At 54.1% G+C, this 17,535-nt stretch overlaps 1 protein-coding gene across 1 annotated transcript; it reads left to right on the top strand.

The window, feature by feature from the left end:
- The first annotated feature begins 230 nt into the window (after nucleotides 1-230).
- Nucleotides 231-14,884, top strand: TBC1D22B (TBC1 domain family member 22B). Its single transcript, XM_071768185.1, has 13 exons — nucleotides 231-474; nucleotides 4,986-5,042; nucleotides 6,002-6,315; nucleotides 7,182-7,361; nucleotides 7,833-7,903; nucleotides 8,850-8,978; nucleotides 9,402-9,467; nucleotides 10,349-10,463; nucleotides 11,530-11,636; nucleotides 11,940-12,015; nucleotides 12,308-12,435; nucleotides 12,680-12,775; nucleotides 13,188-14,884. The coding sequence occupies exons 1-13, from the start codon at nucleotides 419-421 to the stop codon at nucleotides 13,314-13,316; spliced, it is 1,524 nt and encodes a 507-aa protein (XP_071624286.1). The 5' UTR covers nucleotides 231-418; the 3' UTR covers nucleotides 13,317-14,884.
- Nucleotides 14,885-17,535: the final 2,651 nt, after the last annotated feature.

Genomic DNA, 17,535 nt, shown 5'->3' with positions numbered 1-17,535 from the left:
TCCCCGCTCTCCTCCATCCCCCTCTGCAGTTTGCTTCCATTACCAAACCCCCCTCCGGGAGCGGGATGGTTCAGCCCCTCTTCCCCCCCCTTTTCCCAAAATGGTCTCTCCCTCCTCACACAGCCCCGCCTCCATCCCTTTGAACCCCACCCCTTCGCGTGACGTCACTCATTTTCTCCCTCCCCATTGGTCCGTCTCCAGACGCCTTCCCCGAAGTGACCAATGGCGGCGCTCTCCCCGCCCGGACCCAAGATGGCGGCGCCGGGAGGTGCGGGCGGGCGGCGCTGAGGCGGCCCCGCGGGTGGCCGCCGCCTTCCCCCGCGTTCCGCCGCTGCGCCGCGGGGCCGGCCGGCCGGTGGGCTCGTTCGCTCGCTGGCTGGCCGGCCGGGCCCGTTCCTCGCTTCTCTTCCCCTCCGCCATGGCGGCCGAGAGCGGGAGGCAGTTCTGGAAGCGGAGCGCTAAGCTGCCGGGCAGGTGAGTGCGGGCCCAACCCTCCCCGGGACCGACCCATCCCTGAGGGAAAGGTGCAAAGGCCGCAGCCTCCTTCTTCTGCTGAGAGGAGCCGGAGCAGCCCCTCGGCCTGGGGAAGGGGCTGTCAGGGGCAGTCACCTTGGCTGAGGGGCTGGGGGCCCCGGGGTACCCCCTGCAAGGAAGAGTTTGGGATGGGGGTGGTGGTACCAGGGGTGTCTGCCCGGCTGTGGGGCTGGGGAGCTTTTTGGGGGACCCAGGGTACTCTTCTGGGAGGTTTGGGGGGTTCCAGGGGTGTCTACCCTGACTGGGGGTCCCAGGGTTCCCCCCTGCAAAGCGGTGGTGTGGGGTAGGGGAGTGGGCTGGGGGTCCCGGGGTTCCCCCCTGCAGCAAAGGGGATACCAGGGACACCCCAGCCCCTGGAGCAAGGGAGTGTTGCTGGAGGAAGTTCCTCTGCTTAAGGGACAGGGGTGATGTTGGGATTGTCCCCTCATCTGCGTGGGGGCTGCGGGGACACTCGTGTGCAGATTCTCCCCGTGGGAAGCAGGGTGGAGGGGGTCAGGTCCTGGGAAGTTCTCCCAGGGGTGGCTTTAGAGCCAGGTTTGTGCCATCCTCCTTTCCACAGATCCTGAAGAAACCTCATCCCTTCCTGAAGCCCTTAGAGGTGTCACCTTGGGTGGCAGCAGCTCTGTCCCCTGCCACTGCGTGTGCCCCCCTGTTTTCCTGTCCTCTGGGGGGCTTCACTCCTGGTCCCCCTCTCCCCCGTAGGAAGGGCTGTGGTGGCTTTCTGAGTGCACCTCCCCTGCTTCACTTCCTGGGGCTGTGCTCTCCTGGTTCCTGTCGAGGGAACTGCACTCCCCCAGGAATGGCTGAAACAAGAGAAATGTCTGATTTGAGAGGTGTTGGGGAAAGAAGAGGCAGGTGGTGATGGAGGAGATGCTCCCTCCAGGGCTTGGGGAGCACAGCTCCCATGAGGAGAGGGCACCCCCCTCTCTGGGATGGAATTTACAAGTGCTCTGCTCATCTGGTACTCCTCACTTTTACTCTCCTGTGCCTTATCTGAACCCTGCCCCTCCCCTCCTGGTGTGCAGACAGAGTTTGAAACGCTTCATGGGCTTTAAATCCTGCCAGGTCAGTTCAATCTCTCTTTCTAATCAATGTTCTTTCACTTACTGCTTTGTCTCTGGGCTGGCTCCCTCAGCTTGGTGGGTCCAGGTCTGTGGGAAGGGAAAGCAACAAGCACTACACATCCCTCAGCTTCTGCTCATGGGGGAAGAAAGAAGGTGCTGTGCTCTCCAGGGATCATTTTCTCTCCCAGTTGCTCCCACTCCTTACTTGGGGGGGGTCACAGCTGTGTTTCCAGCTGGTGGGCTCAGATCTCCAGTGGGTGACTTTGAGCTTTGGCTTGGAAAGCTCAAACCAGGTGAACCGGTCTGGGAGGCAGCTGGTCCTGCCTAGACAATGCACTCCAGCCTCAAGTTTTTGGCACTCCTGACAGGTTTTTGGCACTCCTGACAGGCTCTTTGGCAGATCTCCTGCTCTCCAGGAGCTCTCTTACCACCTCCAAGTACCCTGTGTGTGCCCAGCCTTTCCAGGGATGGTTACTGAGAGGTCTTGGGTGTCACACCCAGGAAAGGAGGGGGTGGGATGTGCTGTGTCTGTGGTGGCTTTTTTTTTCTTTTTTTTTTTTTTTTTTTTATCTGAGCTTTGAGAGATCTCCCCATGCAGATTCTTGGCTCTCCCTTCCCTTTGCCCTGACAAGCTGGCAGGGGGAGGCTTTGCAGAGATTTAGAGACTGTTTTAGCTTCCTTTCCCATGACACTTTCTGCATGTGGCCACTTAGTTGTATGAGCTTTTAGTTGATGCTTTTTCTCCTATAGATTTAGGGTCACAACACGACTACTAAATGTTGTTTCAGGTTTCTGTTACTGCCTTGTGGGTTTTTTTTGCACCGGGGCTTCTCTCCCCCTCATTAATTTCCTGGGGAGGAGCTGGCAGGTTGTGTTATCCTGTATGGGGGGGTTGTTTATTTCCTGCTCTTTAGGCTCCCAGGTGGGTATTAAAATACTGGTTTCAAAGGAGAGAAACAGTCCTGTGTCCCAAGTGGCACTGAGATTCCATGGATATTCCTTCTGCTGCAGTGTCAATACCCCACACCCTGCAGTGATGGTGAAGCACGGGGACCACAGCCCTGGTACCAGGCACTGGTGGTGAGAAATGCCTGTCCCAGAGAGCTTAAACTGGGACAGGAAAACTCATCCAGTCATTTGGGAGCACGATGAGTTTGCTGAGAGGTGGTGCCTGCCCTGAGCTTGCTTTGTGGAAAATTCAGCTGAGATGGCTTCGGGCAGGGAGTTGAGCTTGGAGACAGCAGATTCAGCTACTGGGCTGTGTCAGGGAGAAGCAGACAAGAGCAAGGAGAGTTACAGAGCATTACTTGGTGGTGTCACTGCCTGGCTTCCCTTTTCTCAGCTGTAAAAGCTGGATCTGGTACCTCACATCTTGTGGAGCTGTAGGATCTGCTGGGAGGCAGCTCCCAGGATGTGAGCTGAAGGAGCAGGATCAAATGTCAAGGGTACCAGAGCCACCATGGCACCAACTTGCTCTTTGGCAGTTGTGCATCTGCTTGTTTGTCTTGGAAGTCACCTGTTGAACACCTTGGAACATTTGCACTGCTCCTCTCCAGCCTCTTGCACCCTCTGCATGGGTGGGGAGGGCAGAGAGCCAGCAAAGATGGGACAAACACAGGGTGAACCTGCTCCATGTGGTTGGAGCTGACCCGTGCTGGCCAGCCCTGTGTCTGTAGCCTGCTGGGACTGTCACTGTCACCTCCATCAGATCAGCTCAGGATGCTTTGTTTGGGGGGAGGGAACCTGGGTTCACATTCTTTAACCTGAGGTGCCTGGAGGTGGGACCTTCAGCCCACCAGTGGCCAGTGAAGGCATCACCCAGTTTCACCCAGTTGCTTCAGAGCCTCAGGAAAGGGTTTCCTCACCCAGAGCTGGCTGCCACATCCCCTCCTCCCTGGCATTCACACATCACTCCTGGGACTTGGGAGCTTCATCCCTTTCCACGTGGCTCCAGGCTTTGTGGATCCCAGCTTTGTGGCTGCTGTCACCAGAGCCTGGGAGTTGGGTGCTGGGGATCAGGGAGGCTCTGCCAGCTCCTCTGCTGCAAGGAGCTGCCATGAGTCACTGGGAAGCAGCACTGCTCTGGAGGGGCTGTTTTTCTTACTCCTGATAATCTGCTTGCTGTGCCCACCCACGGGGAAGCCTCTGCTGAGCAGCTGTGCTGACTCCTAGATGCTAATTACTCAGCAAACTCTTTTCCTAGACTTGCTCTGCTGGTGGGTAAACACAGGGAGCCTTTTTAGCACTTGAGGAATGGCTCCTGCAGCAGCAAGCCCACCCCTTGCCAGGCTTCCCCACCAGGATTTCTCTGTGCTGGGGTTGTTTCCAGCCTCTGTCCTGCATCTCTGTGCCTCTTCCCACCAGCTGGACCTGTTGCTGCCACCTCCTCAGCATCAACTGGTTCCCAGTTTGCTTTCCAGCTGCACCAGGCTGTCATCCTCCTCCTACATGGCTGAGCTCTTCTTGTTTTACTGCTGGGCACCATCTGCAGTTCCTGGAAACCAGGCCAGCTCTGTTGACCCAAGAGGAGCCTGTCCCCTGTGTGCCAGCTCTGAATGGGCCCTTGTCTCCACCATGTGCTGTCTGCCAGGAGATGGGGAGAATCAGGAGATGATTTTTTGGGATGGGGTGGCTGTGAATGGTTGCCCAAATGGAGAAGATAACTCAGGATCCCTCTCTCACATCCAGAGTCTGTAAAACCAAGTGATGAGCACTCAGCTCCTCTGCAAGATGATGCTCCTCAGGTTTCTCTGTCCTACTCTGCAGGGCATGGAGCTGGGGGGCTGGGACCTGGTCACTCATTTCAAGGCACATTAAGAAGTAGTTGATTAATCTGGGATTTGGACCCAAGACAAACCAAATACCATACCAGAGGCTGCTTCACTGGAGCTTTGGCTTCAAACCTGAGAGCAAGCTTGGGCTTCATAGCCTTGAATGTTTTGTAGAGGGGTCTCAGTCTCACTGATCCAGAGTTTTTCCTCTGTTCCTTGGAAACCTGAATTCCCAAATCTGGAAATCCCCTTGATGGAAAGGAGAATGAATGTCAGTGTGTAAGGCAGGGGGACTGAGACACGTGCTCACTGGCACTGAGTGAGTGGTGCAGAAATGAGCAGATCTCAAATCCCAGCTCAGGCTGGAGGGAGCCTAAGAGTTTAAACAAGGCTTCTGATTGCTGCTGCAAAGAGCAAATCTTCAGCTGGATGTGGCACTTTGGATCCAAGCCTTTGGAGACAGAAGGTTATTGGGGTTGCTTTTGCTCTGTATTTAGCTCCCAAGAGAAGGCAAGAAGTGTGACCCCAGTCTGGGCTGTGGAGAATATTTTGTGGGTGCTCGATAGCTTTTTTTCATCCTTTTTTTTTCTCTTCCTTTTCTTTCCCTTTCCTGCAGCATCCAACCTGTCTATGGAGCACAGCATCCTCCTCTGGATCCCCGGCTTACCAAAAAGTGAGTGTTTATCTCCTGGAGAAGCAGGCCACGAGGCTTTGCAGGCTTTGGGCTCAGTCCTCCAGGAGTTGGAGGTCTCCAGCATTCCCTGGCACTGGGATATCCCAGCAGAGAAGGGCAGCAGTGGGATGTGGTGCTGCCCTGAGCTCCAGGAAAGCTTCCAGGGAAAGCTTGCAGGGAAAGCTTATCTGCTGGTGCCCTTTATAGCCAGAAATCAATATTGTACCAACCACATCAAAGGAAACAGGTGGTTTTTTTGTTTTTTTTTTTTTTAAGCAATTGTGTCTGAGCCCTCTGCTCCCCTTTGGAGTCAGAGGAATTAAGGACCAGGGAAGAAAAGCTGCCCCAGCTGTAGAATCCCAGCAGGAAAAGGCAGAGCTGACCCCAGCTGCCTCCTTGTCCCCATCTCGTGCTGTGTCACGGTGAAGGTTTCTCCTTTTCCTGTGACACTTTAGCTGCTGGACTTTGACTCCTGTCACCTAAGGGTAAATGGGAAAGCTTCTCCTCTGCCTGGGAAAAGAACCAGGCTTGGGCTCTGCTGGGAGCCACCTCAGCTGTTTTGGGAGTGTCCCCCAGCACAGAGCAGCTCTGTCTGTCCCGTGACTGCCTCTTCCCGGGTCACAAGACTTCTCTTTAATTTTTGGGGTGTTAATCTACCACTTTTCTCTAAGGTGGAGGGGAAGCAGAGCTGGAGGAAGTTTCTGCCTCTCCTGTTTGCCCTCCTAAGCTGGGAAGCCTGGCCCCTGTCCAGCTGACTGCTGCCACTCTGCTCTCTGTCCCCTGCCACCGTTCTCGCGGGCAGCTCGGGTTCTGCCCAGGGAAGCTTAAAACATTCCTTGTGTTTGGGAGGAGGAACAGGGACAAGGGACTAGCTGACTGGAGCCAAGGACATAAGGAAGGATAGAAAATGGACTCCTCTAACAGCCTGGCTCTGGTTTCTGTTTCTCTCTGGCTCCCAGTTTCATCAAGGACCGCTCCAAGGCCAACGCGCTGCCGCTGAAAAGCAAGAAGGCCTCCAGCTTTCACGAGTTTGCCCGTAACACCAGTGATGCCTGGGACATTGGTGATGATGAAGATGAGGACTTCTCTTCCTCCTCTTCCTCTTTGCAAACTCTGAACTCTAAAGTGGCCAAGGCCACTGCAGCCCAGGTTCTGGAGAACCACAGCAAGCTGCGGGCTAAACCCGAGCGGGCCCAGTCTGCTCTCAGCAACGTGCCCACCAACTGCAAGGTCATCAAGTCCAGCAGTGAGGCCCAGCTCTCCAGGACCTCTGGTAAGAGCCATCTTCAGGAGCAGGCTGCTGTTCAGTGCTCTTCTGGTTGAACTCAGCCTCTTGCTACTACACACTTGTGAGAAGCTGGTGAGAAGCTGTGGCACAGCCCATAAGCTCAATGAAAGCTTTCACCTCCTTGTTGTATCCTGGACTTCAAGGAGCCATTTTTGAGGTCCTGGCCTTAATGCTTCATTCTCTGCTGCTCAGTATCCTGTGTGCAGGCACATCTGTCCCACAGGATCCTGTGTTTTGGGTGCTAGAGGATTTTGGAGAGCTGTTGGGTTCTTGTTTGGGGTTGCTCACCATCTGCTTCCCTTGTGTCCCAGTGTGCTGCTCTTCCTGAAGGTCTGGGTGAGGCACAGCTTGGGCAGGGAAGTGGGGAGCCTCAGCTTCTCCCCATGCTACCTTCTCACAGGCAGATAGCTGCCTGGGCTGGGGAAGTCACCCAGCAGGTCCCCACTGCCAGCAGGTGGCATTGGCAGCCTGTCACCTCAGGCTGTGCTGGCAATCAGCTCGATCACCAGCAGAGCTGATCTGAACGTCACTTCTGGGATTCCCACAGCTCCTTCTGCCTCCTGGTCTCCTGTGTCCTTCTTCCCACGTGAAGAGGGAAGGCTGATCCACTGGCAGCTCAGTGTCTGGGTGCAGGAGGAGGGAAGGGAAGGAGAAATAGGAGGGGGAAAATCCTGCAAGAAGCCCAACAGATGCTGCTCAAGCAGCTGATCCATCCGAGCGGGCCGGTGATGCTCTGTTTGCTGGGGAAGAGAAGGGTGAACTCTTCAGGGCTCTGGCAGTGGTCAGAGGAAAGAGGGAGGGTGGGAGAGGTGCAGTTTCCTTCCTCACCTCACCTCACCTGCTCCTTGCAGAGGAGGTTTGTGTACGGAGTCCCCTCCAGAAGCAGCAGTCCCTTCCCCTCAGGCCCATCATCCCGCTCGTCGCCCGAATCTCGGACCAAAACGCCTCGGGTGCTCCCCCCATGACAGTGAGGGAGAAAACTCGCCTGGAGAAGTTCCGGCAGCTCCTGTCCAGCCACAACACAGACCTGGGTGAGTGTGGCAAAAGGGGGATGGGAAGGGGAAGGCAGAGGAGGGGGTCTGCTGCCTGCTTCAGGTTGTAACTTGGGTCTGTTTCAAGGTGGATAAAATGACTGCCCGTAGTGGGGTGGTTGCACAAAGTGCTCTGTTGGCAGATGGTGGTGTCCTCCACCAGCTTCTTGTCTGTTCCCAGCCTTTCTCCATCTCACAGATGATGGTTGTGATCAACTGGGGGCTTTTGGGTTCTGCACCAAGGTTCTGGCATATTGGAGCTCCTGCTCCATCAGTTCTGTGCAGAAGCTGAGCTGAATTCTCTGCTTTCCTTGGTCCCACCTCCCCAGTCACCACAAATGTGGAGCCTTCCTTAGAGGCTCAGTGTCTCCAGAGCCTGCAGGAGCAGACTGGGCTTTCCTCTCCTTCTAGGTGTAGTGGTACCTGGACGTGCCTAGGATCTAATCCATTGCCACCACTGTCCGTTTGCAGATGAGCTGAGGAAATGCAGCTGGCCCGGGGTGCCCAGAGAGGTCCGGCCCGTGACCTGGCGTCTGCTCTCAGTGAGTGCTTGGAGCTGTGATGCAGGAATTTTGGGGGAATGTTCTGAGCCAGGGACATAACACTCCTGGACCTTCAAAAAAAAACCAGGTTTGCTCACGCTGTGTCTGTGCCCAGCCTCTGGGTGATGAAATGCTGGCCCAGGCTGCCCAGGGAGAGGTTGATTCCAATATCTCTGGAGGTGTTTAAAAGCCATGGAGATGGTTGAATCCCTATCTCTGGAGGTTTTTAAGAGCCATGGAGATGCCCAGGAAATGGTTGAATCCCTATCTCTGGAGGTTTTTAAGAGCCATGGAGATGCCCAGGAAATGGTTGAATCCCTATCTCTGGAGGTTTTTAAGAGCCATGGAGATGCCCAGGAAATGGTTGAATCCCTATCTCTGGAGGTTTTTAAAAGCCATGGAGATGCCCAGGAGAGGGTTGAATCCCTATCTCTGGAGGTTTTTAAAAGTCATGGAGATGCCCAGGAGAGGGTTGAATCCCTATCTCTGGAGGTTTTTAAAAGCCATGGAGGAGGTGGTGGTGCTGAAGGAGGACAGGGATGAGCTCTGGATTCAGTGGAGTTGGGTCAATGGTTGGACTCGGATGATCTTGAAGGTCTTTTCCAAGCAGAACAGTTGTGTGGTTCTGTGAGCTGTGGGGTTTTTCTTGGTCAGGGAGCATAACTGCTGTAACCTCTTGGAGCACAAAGCCCAGGTTGTGCTGGGACTGGGATCCACTCATTTGGGAAGCTGAATCCCATGGAGCTGGAGTGCTCCGAGCCCAGGAAAGGCATCAGGGGCTGGGAAAGCCAAACCCCGTGAAGGCTTCTCCCTTTCTCATCAGTCTCTGTGCCTGATCTCTGTGTGTGTGTGTGTGTGTGTGCAGCTGACTGTGGCAGGACTTGAGGGCTGGTTTGTGGGGAGGGAAGAGTTTGTCAGTCTGTCCTGACAGGGCTTTTCCTCCCAGGGTTATCTCCCTGCAAACACGGAGCGGCGGAAGCTGACGCTGCAGCGCAAGCGGGAGGAATATTTTGGCTTCATCCAACAGTATTATGATTCCAGGAATGAGGAGCACCACCAGGACACGTACAGACAGGTACAACCCCCCTGCCTCTCACCTTCTTATCTCTCTTTCCATCTTTGTCCATGTGGTTGGGGTCCTGCTAGGACTTTCTCTGCCTGTACCCGTTGGGAGTCTCAGGGACAGGGTTTGATGTTTCTGCCCATCCTCTTATGGTTGTGTTTAAGCTTCTCTAAACCAATGGGATAACTCCATTCCGGGCTCCCAATCTTTCCCAGCTCTGTTCATCTGCCCACACCTGAGCAGAGGAGACTGGAGATAAAACTGTGGTTGATATTCTGAGTGCAGCTCTCATCTGTAGCCCTCAATGTTCTTATCAGCAAGTGCAGCCCTCACTAGAGGGGACACTGAGGGGTGGGTTCCTCTCTGGTCACACATGATGAGTTATTGTGCTCTTAGAAAACACAACTGTTGTATCTAACCCACCTTCTCTTCCAGATCCACATTGACATTCCAAGGACCAACCCACTTATCCCCCTCTTCCAGCAGCCACTTGTCCAGGAGGTAAGGGGGGGGTGAAGCTCCTGCCCCACGTGTGCTGTGGGGGGGTGTGGAGCTGGACCAGCAGTGCAGCAGGACAGCATCCCTGGCTGACAGCTCCTGGTGCAAATACCTGCAGAAACTGTTGGAGTTTGTCCCATGTATCTGAAAGATACCCAACTTGGAGCTCAGGGCTTATGAGATCAGTTCTTTTGGGGCAAGATGTAGCCAAGAGCTGGTAAAAAATTAGAAGGTTTTGTTTTGAGATAAATTGAAGGCATTTGAACCAGCAGAGGAGTTCAGTTGTGCTTCAAAAATTCTCTTTTGTGTGAAGCAGGATGTAAGAAACCTGTGCAGGGGTTGGTTTGAGAGGTGGCCAGGAGCTCTGGGAATCTGTCCTCCTTGGATACAAGCTTAGCATGGGCATGTGCTGTGTCAGCAGTGTCCTGGGGCTGGGATAATCTGGAAATAACACCCAGGTTGTTGTGGGGAGGCTGCTCTGTTGGGAGCTCTCCCAGTCTGTGATGTTTTGCTGGGAACACTGTGCTGAGAAGAGATCACAGCCTCAGTTTCCCCTGATGTTCAGCCAGATGTGCTGCTCTCCTAACAGGCAGCCCTGCTGGATGGGCAGAAGGGTCTTAAACCACCTGGATCTTGGAAAGTTGGTGTCTGTTGGTGTCTTTGAGTGCAGGTTTTGAGGAGGAGCCTGAGCTGGCCTGTGTGTGGGATCTGTAATTGATGCAGGAGTTTCTCCTAGGACTTCTATGCTGCTTATCTCACCTGTATTGCTGCAGAGGAGCCTGCCAGCACATGATCTCCACTCCCTGAGCTCAGCAGTTATGCTTTTCTGCCTTTCCTTTGTGCACAGCTAATGCAGGTACCTGCTTTCCTTCATTCTTCCCTAGATCTTTGAAAGAATCCTGTTTATCTGGGCCATTCGACACCCAGCCAGTGGCTATGTGCAGGGAATCAATGACCTGGTCACTCCATTCTTTGTTGTGTTCCTCTCTGAGTATGTTGGTAAGTGACATTTGCTGTCTGAAGCACAGGTGCTGCCCCTGGGGTTTGAAATTCTGAAAATCAGGAAAGTTTGGCTTGCTGGAGGGTGTGATGGGTTCTCCCATCAGGTTGGAGAATGCATCTTGACCTCTTACTGGGTCTTTGCTGCTTGGTTGAGTTGACTTCAGTTCCATAACCTTGCTGAGCTCCAGGGAAGGTAAAATGCTAAGGGGGGATTTGCATCTGAATGTCCTTAACCTCCTTGAAGCTTGGAGGAAAGGGCTCTTTTAGGCACCCAGGGAGTTTTGCTGTCTCCCTAAAATATGGAGAGAGGAGAGTGGGAGGGCTTTGCTTTCAAAGCTTGGGCCTGGCCCTGGTTCTTGTTCTAGGAGAGGAATGAGTGAATTATAAAGAGAAAGTCAAATAAACCATTTAAAGAAAAGATTCCTGTGCTGCCAGTACAGGTGTGTTTCTCAAGCTGAGAGTTTCAGAAAGCAGATTGACTTCTCCCTGCTGCTTTTGGCTTTCTTGCTTTTAGCTGGAGATCAGGGCATTTCCACCCGTTGCATTTTTATTCTTTCTGCAGCTCTGCTTGTGTTTCGTGGCTGACATTCATGCTGGAATGCTGTAATCCCTTTGCCTGCAGGCTCTCACTGTAAAGAGAAGGAAAAAGGAATTTACAAGGCTGTATTAGTGACAGAGAAATCTTGTTGATTAAATATTTTTAAGGTCTGATCCAAAGCCTGTTGAAGGCAGTGGAAGCTTTTCACTCTCTGGCTAGGGAGATTTCATTCTGTGTAAACAAGTGTCAGGGTTTAACACTGGCCCAGCAGTTAAACCAAATGCCAGATGCTCTTTATTAGACCCCCTCCCTGATAAAGGAAGGGCTGAGTTTGGATCATGGCCACTTTTGGGGTCACAGCCACTGAATTTTTTGGGGTCCTTCGGCCCTTTGCCTGGGTTGGAGAATGAGGTCAGTGCTCTCATGTCATGCACAGGGCCTTGTGGTTCCTGGGGCTCTGCCTTGGCTTGGTAAAACCCCTTGGTGTCCCCATCTTCCTGATGCTCTCCCCTCTCTGTTTTGCAGAGGAGGACGTGGAGAACTTTGATGTGACAAACCTGTCCCAGGATGTTTTGGGGAGCATCGAAGCCGACAGCTTCTGGTGCATGAGCAAACTGCTGGATGGGATTCAGGTGAGGTTTCTCTGCCCTTGCTGGGGCAGCAGTGCAGGCATCTGCTCTCTGGGCTTGGGTGAGTACTCTGCATCTTCATCAGGGGGATTCTGTTACTTCACCAAGCTAAACTTGTGGGTAAAATCCTGGGGAAATAAATGAACTGTGGCTGGCCTGACAGGGACTTCACATCAGAGAGGTGATCCTGGTGCTCAAGAGCCACATCTGCTTGACTCACAGGAATCTCAGCTCCCTGTGGAGCTGGGGATCTGGATTTTTTTGCATTTCTAGCTGCTGCTCCTGACTTCAGTTTTTTTCCCACAGGATAATTACACCTTTGCACAACCAGGCATCCAGAAGAAAGTCAAAGCCCTGGAGGAGCTGGTGAGCCGGATTGATGGTAGGTGACAGGGGCATCTGAGCAGGTTGGAGGCTCTTTTGTCACAGCAGCAGGAGGTCTCCTTTGCAAGTAGTACCCTCAGGCACTAGAAACTCACCTACAACATGGATTGAAGCAGGACAGGGGAGAATCAGCCAGAAACCCCCTGGGATTTTTTTTTTTTCTGGCTGGTGAGGAGTGGAGGTGTTTGGGACAGCAAAGCATCAGCCTGAAAGCACCTGACAGTGTGCTGGGGGCAATGGTGTGTGCAGGAGCTGGTCCCCAGGTGTGTAAGTGACACGTGCTGTTTCAGAGCAGGTACATAATCACTTTAGGAAGTATGAGGTGGAATACCTGCAGTTTGCCTTCCGTTGGATGAACAATCTGCTGATGAGGGAGCTGCCTCTTCGCTGCACCATCCGCCTCTGGGACACCTACCAGGTTTGCAGAATCCTTCCCTGGGGGACACTGTGACCTTGCTCACAATTCCTCCTCAACAGGGCTGGGATGAAGCTCTTCTGGCAGCCCTCTGCTTCCCAGGAAAGCAGGGAAGCAAAGCAGCCTGGAGCTGGGATGTTCAGAGCCCTGTGGGTGACGGGTGGCTCAGCAGGACGTGCTGTGCCTGGGGAAGTTGTGTTCCAGCTGAGCTGCAAGAGCTGAGCCAGAGTTTTGTTGTTGTCCACAGTCAGAGCCAGAAGGATTCTCCCATTTCCACCTCTACGTCTGTGCTGCCTTCCTGATCAAGTGGAGGAAGGAGATCCTGGATGAGGAAGATTTCCAAGTAAGTCTGTGGGGCTGGGAGGGAAATACCTGGGGGTGTAGAGGGGAGGGAATAGCTCTGGTTGGGATTTCAGCACGGAGACACTCGGCCATCATCTCAAAGCTGGCTCCAGGAGCACCCAGGCTCAGGATTTTTGCCTCAAAGTAACTTCTGAGCCTTGGTGCTGAGGACAGAGAACTTCAGACATCAGTTATCCAGCCCTCCCCAGGCTCAAGCTTGTGATAAGTCCCTTGCCTGTTGCCTCAAGGGCTTTGGGGACATCTGAGGTGCTTCACTGGCTCAGATGTAGACACGAGCTCAGCTTAACCCTGTCCCTGGGACGTGGTGCGGAGTCACTGAGCGCTGCTGCCTCCAGCTCTGAGCTGTGCTCTGCCTTCAGCCCCCTCGAACTCAGCCCCTTCCCCTCTTTCAGGGCCTTCTGATGTTATTACAAAACCTGCCCACGATACACTGGGGGAATGAAGAGATTGGACTCCTGCTGGCAGAAGCCTACAGACTCAAGTACATGTTTGCAGATGCCCCCAATCATTACCGCCGATAGGTGCCAGGACTCGGCTCCCTCCTCTCCCCCTTTGCCCACCCTCTCGTCCTGGCCCGATCTGATCACTGTGGCATTTTTGTCATCCCAACTCCTCGGACACTCCGGCCAGGAGCTGCTCCTCACTGTACAAAGCTCACCTTGACTCTTGTCTTAACTCTTGAACGTGTGCCTGTCTGCCACTCCATCCGCCTGGAAGCGCCGCTCCCAACACCCTCGGGATTTGACGCCGCGCCGCTGGCTCCAGCCAGGGAGAGAGGGGGGAGAGAGCTGGAAGGGGACCTGGAAGGGGACCTGGAAAGCAGCTTCACTGATAAACTGAGCTGAGGACAAAGCCCTCCTGTCCTCTCCACTCCTTGCCCTGGGCTTGTCCAGCTGGGACCACCTTGGCTTCGCTGCCGCCACGTGCGCTGCCCCGGCTGCTCCCTTTCCCCCTCCTGCCACCTTCACTCCACCTCCCAGATGAAAATGCCTTATCAGAGACCCGCCTGGCTGGAAAAAAAACCTTTCCCCCCCCCCTTCTCCCCAAGGGTGGCAGGGCAAGAAGTTTCTCTCAGGGCCTAATTTTGCTCCCAGGGTCCAGAGACCCCCCCAAGCACTTTTTGGGTTCACGAGAGAGCCCCTGGCACCTGCCCTCTCCTTCATCCTCCTCTCCCCGGGGTGGGCAGGGCTGGGGGGACATCACTCCATCCACCCCTGGTTCGGATGGGACTTTTGGTCGGTACAGCCCCCTCTGGTGCCCAGGGGGAGACATGAGGGGGGTTGGCAAGGGAGCAGCATCTCCCAAACCCCCTGGCAAAGCCCCCCCCTGCCCCTCCGAGGCGTTCTGTGTATATTGTGTTTTGTGTATATGGGTCAGAGATGTACAATATCTGTCTTCTGTTTGTAGCAGATAATGATTTTATATTTATAATGTGCACCCCTTGTTCCTCCCCCTACCCCCTCCATGCCGGGGTGTAGGGCTTTAGACCCCTCCAGGAGTGTGGGGGCTTTTTGGAGCTGCAGGTTCTTCTGCCCCAGGATGGTTTTCCAGCATTGGATCCTCCAGGAAGAGAAGTGATAAGAACATGGAGCTCAAGGCTTCCCCTGCTAAGGAGATTTGGATGTTTCAAGGAGATCCCAGTGGGAAGCAGGGAAGAGCCATGGGGAAAAATCAAGGGTCTCCAGGCTCACTGGTGGGATAATCCAAGAATGATCCATCCCAGATCCAGCTCTGCTTGCCCCCAGCACACCCCTCAGACACCTCCTCCTGAGGTGTCTCCCACTGGGCTGGCCTTGCCACCCTCTGCTTTTAAATCAACCCCATCCTGAATGTTTTTAAGGGGCTGTTGTTTTGTTTTTGGTTTGTTTTTTTTTTTTTTTTTTTTTTTTGCCAAGGGCTGGAGGTGGGAGAGTGGATCTTGGCCACCCCGGGCTTCTCCCAGTGCTTCCACGGGGTGAGGGGGGGGTCTTGAGGGTCCTTCTGCTTTCTGTTCCTGGTGGGAAAAGGCAGTGGGGTGACCAGAGCAGGGCCAAGCATGTGGAAGGCAGAGCCTTGTTGCCAATAAAACTCCAAACAGTGTCTCAAGAAATCTTTCTCTGAACCTGGAGTTATTTGGATTTTTCACTCATGTGTGTGTGTGTGTGTGTGTGTGTGTGTGTGTAGGGCCACCAGGAGGAGGAGGAATCATAGAATCATGGAATTAGCTGGGTTGGAAGGGACCTCAGAGATCATCAAGTCCAACCCTTGACCCACCGGTGCGGTTGCTAGACCAGGGCACTGAGTGCCACATCCAGGCTCTTTTTAAATGTCTCCAGGGATGGAGAATCCACCACCTCACCGGGCAGACCATTCCATTGCCTGATCACCCTCTCCGTAAAAAAATTCTTTCTGATATCCAGCCTAAATCTCCCCTGGCACAACTTAAGACTGTGCCCTCTTGTCTTGTTGAAAGTCATCTGGGAAAAGAGACCAACTCCCACCTGGCTCCAACCTCCTTTCAGGGAGTTGTAGAGAGTGATGAGGTCTCCCCTGAGCCTCCTCTTCTTCACGCTGAACAGCCCCAGCTCTCTCAGCCTCTCCTCATAGGATCTGTGCTCGAGTCCCTTCACCAGCCTGGTTGCCTCCTTTGGACCTGCTCCAGGACCTCAATTTCCTTCCTGAACTGAGGGGCCCAGAACTGGACACAGGACTCAAGCTGTGGCCTCCCCAGAGCTGAGCACAGGGGCAGAATCCCTTCCCTGGACCTGCTGGCCACGCTGTTCCTGAGCCAGCCCAGGATGCCATTGGCCTTCTTGGCCACCTGGGCACACTGCTGCCTCCTCTTCAGCTTCCTGGCAATCCAGACTCCCAGCTCCCTTTCTGCCTGGCTGCTCTCCTGGGGTCCCAGCTTCCAGCTCTGAGCACCCCTGCACCCACCTGAAGCTCCTGGGTTTTGGGGTGGGGGTTGGATGGGGCTCTGCAGGGTGGGTGCCCTCTGCAAGAGGCTGGGGAGGAGAGGCAAAGCCTCCAGGGGTCCATGGGGCAGGGAAATAAAAGTGATTTATGACACAGCTACAGAACACATTGGCTTATCAGGGAGGGGGGGGGACAGGGACAAATTATTCCCCCTTCAAGAGCTCTAACTCCTGCCCCATCTGCTGCAATCAATCAGCCTCCAAACCACTAATTGGGGGCTCAGTCTAATGACCTCGATTAGATTTTTAGGGACCTGTTTTCCAGGTGGCACCAAGGGGAACTCTCATGACAGTTGGACCACCCAAAAAAAAAAAAAAAAAACCCAAACAAACCCCACAGCTGTGCTGAGACCCAACACAACTCACCTCATGCCACAGTTTGAATTTCTTGGGGTCTCTCTTGGCTCCCCCCACCCATTCCAGGTCTGGGGTTGGGATGTGAAGCTGGGGCTGCAGCTGCTGTGCCTGGAGGATGTCATTGCCATGGAAACCTCTGAGCCACAGAGTCGTTCAGCAAGTCCTAATTTCATGTGTTAAAAGAGGAAAAGATGGGGCGGGAGGTGGGGGAAGCTGCTTTATTAATCCATGATAATTTCATCCCAAAATGGCAGCAGGGGAGTCAAGGGCAGCAGCTGGGCTGAGGTGGGGCTGTGGCTGCTGGGTTTGCATAGAAGCAGCTTCCCAACATTTCTTTTTGTTACATCCTCCTCCCCCTTCCTTGCAACAGGTGGAAATAATATGAAAAAAAAAAAAAAAATTAAAAATATGTGAAGAATGCCCCTTGCAGCACCTTCCCTGAGCTGCCTGAGCCCAGAGAAACCCAGGAACCATGAACCCTTCCTACTTACAGGACTCCAAATTAAGAGATTTGCCTACAAGAAAGCTGGGGGAGGGTTTTTCACATGGGGGTGTGGTGAGAGGGCAAGGGGAAAGGGTTTCAAACTTGAAATTAGGTTGGACATTAGGAAAAAATTCTTTTAGCCCCCAGAAGCTGTGGCTGCCCCATCCCTGGCAGTGTCCAAGGTTGGATGGGGCTTGGAGCACCCTGGGCTGGTGGGAGGGGTCCCTGCCCATGGCAGGGGTGGCACTGGGGGAGCTTTAAGGTCCCCCCTAACCCAAACCTTTCCATGGTTCTATACAAAAGTTTGAAATGCTGGCAGTGAGCTCTGGGGAATTTTTCTTGTTGAATTTTTTTCCAAAATTCCCCACCCCAAAAGCACTGCACAGAGGAGGGTGCAATGTCCTGCAGGGTTTACTCCATGCTCCTGGGGGATGGGAATGACACCGACCCCTTGGAGAGCTGCAGGGAAACCTGGGGTGTGCAGGGGGGTCCTGGGGGTGCAGCACAATGAACCCAGGCAGGGAAATGGATCTTAGGGAAAAAAGAGAGCCCAGAGCTCTGTCAGGAGCTGGGAAGAGCAGAGCCCAGCAGGGCTGCAGTCACCTCTGCATCCCTCAGCTCCCAGCCCCATCTGCTGCTGGCAAACCCCACAGCCCTGGAGCCCTCCCTGAGCCTCACAAATGGGATTCCAGCCCTAAATCCCAAATTCCCATCCCTTTAGGGCTCTCCCATCCCGGCCAGAGGGCTCCCCTGCACATTGGGATCCCATCCTGCAGCACCCAACCCCCTCACCCGTTGCACCAGGAACAAACTCACCCTTTGGAGATGCTGGAGAAATCCTTCCCATGTCCCTTCCCCAGCCCTGCCCTCTGCAGCCACCTCTGGGACATCCTGGGATATCCTGGACCTCAGGACACCACGAGCAAGGAAGGACTCTGATACCTG

Source organism: Heliangelus exortis, chromosome 25, assembly GCF_036169615.1.
Source record: "Heliangelus exortis chromosome 25, bHelExo1.hap1, whole genome shotgun sequence".
In the NCBI taxonomy this organism is placed as follows: domain Eukaryota; kingdom Metazoa; phylum Chordata; class Aves; order Apodiformes; family Trochilidae; genus Heliangelus; species Heliangelus exortis.
Note: the sequence above shows the minus strand (reverse complement) of the source record. Positions and strands in the feature narration are given on the sequence as shown.